This window comes from Pyrus communis, chromosome 15 (genome assembly GCF_963583255.1).
Source record: "Pyrus communis chromosome 15, drPyrComm1.1, whole genome shotgun sequence".
Lineage (NCBI taxonomy): Eukaryota > Viridiplantae > Streptophyta > Magnoliopsida > Rosales > Rosaceae > Pyrus > Pyrus communis.
The window spans coordinates 2,800,938-2,802,286 of record NC_084817.1 but is presented as its reverse complement, the minus strand read 5'-3'; the positions used below and the strand labels follow the sequence as shown (position 1 = coordinate 2,802,286).

The 1,349-nt window shown below is 43.1% G+C and overlaps 1 protein-coding gene across 1 annotated transcript; it reads right to left on the bottom strand.

Moving 5' to 3' along the window:
* Nucleotides 1-224: 224 nt before the first annotated feature.
* LOC137716742 (protein GLUTAMINE DUMPER 3-like) lies at nucleotides 225-1,095 on the bottom strand. The gene has a single exon (XM_068456120.1). It carries the CDS (start codon nucleotides 1,036-1,038, stop codon nucleotides 451-453), a length of 588 nt encoding a protein of 195 aa, XP_068312221.1. The 5' UTR covers nucleotides 1,039-1,095; the 3' UTR covers nucleotides 225-450.
* Nucleotides 1,096-1,349: the final 254 nt, after the last annotated feature.

Below are 1,349 nucleotides of genomic sequence, written 5' to 3'. Positions count from 1 at the left end.
TATCCCTAATTTTACATCCTTATCGCTCATGATATTTGAACTCAAGAAGTCAAGATGAAACTCAACATCATTAGAACTTCTTGTGCTCCAAACCCATACCTTTCCTATGTTTGGAAAAATGCGTGGGGAAGAAAGGCAAAGAAAGATAAATGATCCTTCTTAATTAGTACAATACGCCACTAATTAAGAAATTAAAATGGAAACAAGAACAAAAACCTGTAACATCAACTAGTTAATTATGTTTTAATTTTAAATCTCATCAAAACTAATAAATCTCATCAAAAATTTACATTTCCGGATCAAAAACATAAAAATTCCCCAAACCCCACCATAAAAAAGAAAGGACGACAACAGAGGAGACCCAAAAAAAGAAAGAACAAAGCACTCTCTCTCTCTCTCTCTCTTTCTCGTAAACATGCCAAAACTGAAACAGAGCAAGCTGAGATGAGCTCACTGGTTTTCATGTTGGACTTCTTCTTGTAATCTCCTCGGTTGAGTCTCCGATACATCGTCTTGGTTTCGAATATTTTCGGGTTCTTCGTGATCATGGGACCCCATTTCGTCTTTCACTTTCTCAGAAATCTCCTCGTTCTCTCCGTCTTTACTCATGCCCTGACCGTCCACCATCTTCTCATCGCCACCGCCGAAAGTAGCAGCTTTCGAGCAAACCGAAACCGGCGTGGCTAAGAAAGTTGGGTTCTCATTCCCCGCCATGATAACCAAAATCTTCTCCTCGAACACCTTCACTGGTTTATTCGACCTGTCGCCTTTCTCGTCGTCGCCGCTCTCCAAGTCACCCTCGCCGCCTTCTCTGTCCTCCAGCCGACTCGAAAGCTTCCAGTAAGAGCATGCCAGGATCAACAGAGCAAAAGCAATCAGACACAACATCGCCGCCAGGCCTCCGAAGAGGTAGGGCACCGGAGAGTGCCACGGCGAGCGCTGCTGCTGCCCCATGGTTGTAGGAGTTGGCTGCAGTGATGATTCCGGTGGAGATTTCGCTGCCGGAATTGCAGTAGAGAAGGCAATTACAGTTCTCATATTTTTGTTTTTAATTGGAGTTTTGGAAATTAGAAAGGTTTTTGAGTAGATGGAAAGAAGGTGAGGAAATTTGAGCTGATGAAAATGGAGGTGGTGAGTTATGGTATTTATAGCGGGGGCAATGCATGTGTTTCTACTCCTCCAATGGTGTCACGGATTTGGCCTCTTTTGGTTGTGTGTACTTCACGGTTGGCTCATGCCGATGGAGCATTAAGGGTTTATGGGCCTATAAAATATATGAACCAATGATTCATGGGGCCAGGATATGGATATATATTCGGTGGTGCTATTGATAATTTTTTTTACCTCTA

Bases quoted from the DNA above. Each gene is read 5' to 3' on its own strand.
- LOC137716742 (XM_068456120.1), bottom strand. From the start codon at position 1,038: ATGAGAACTGTAATTGCCTTCTCTACTGCAATTCCGGCAGCGAAATCT.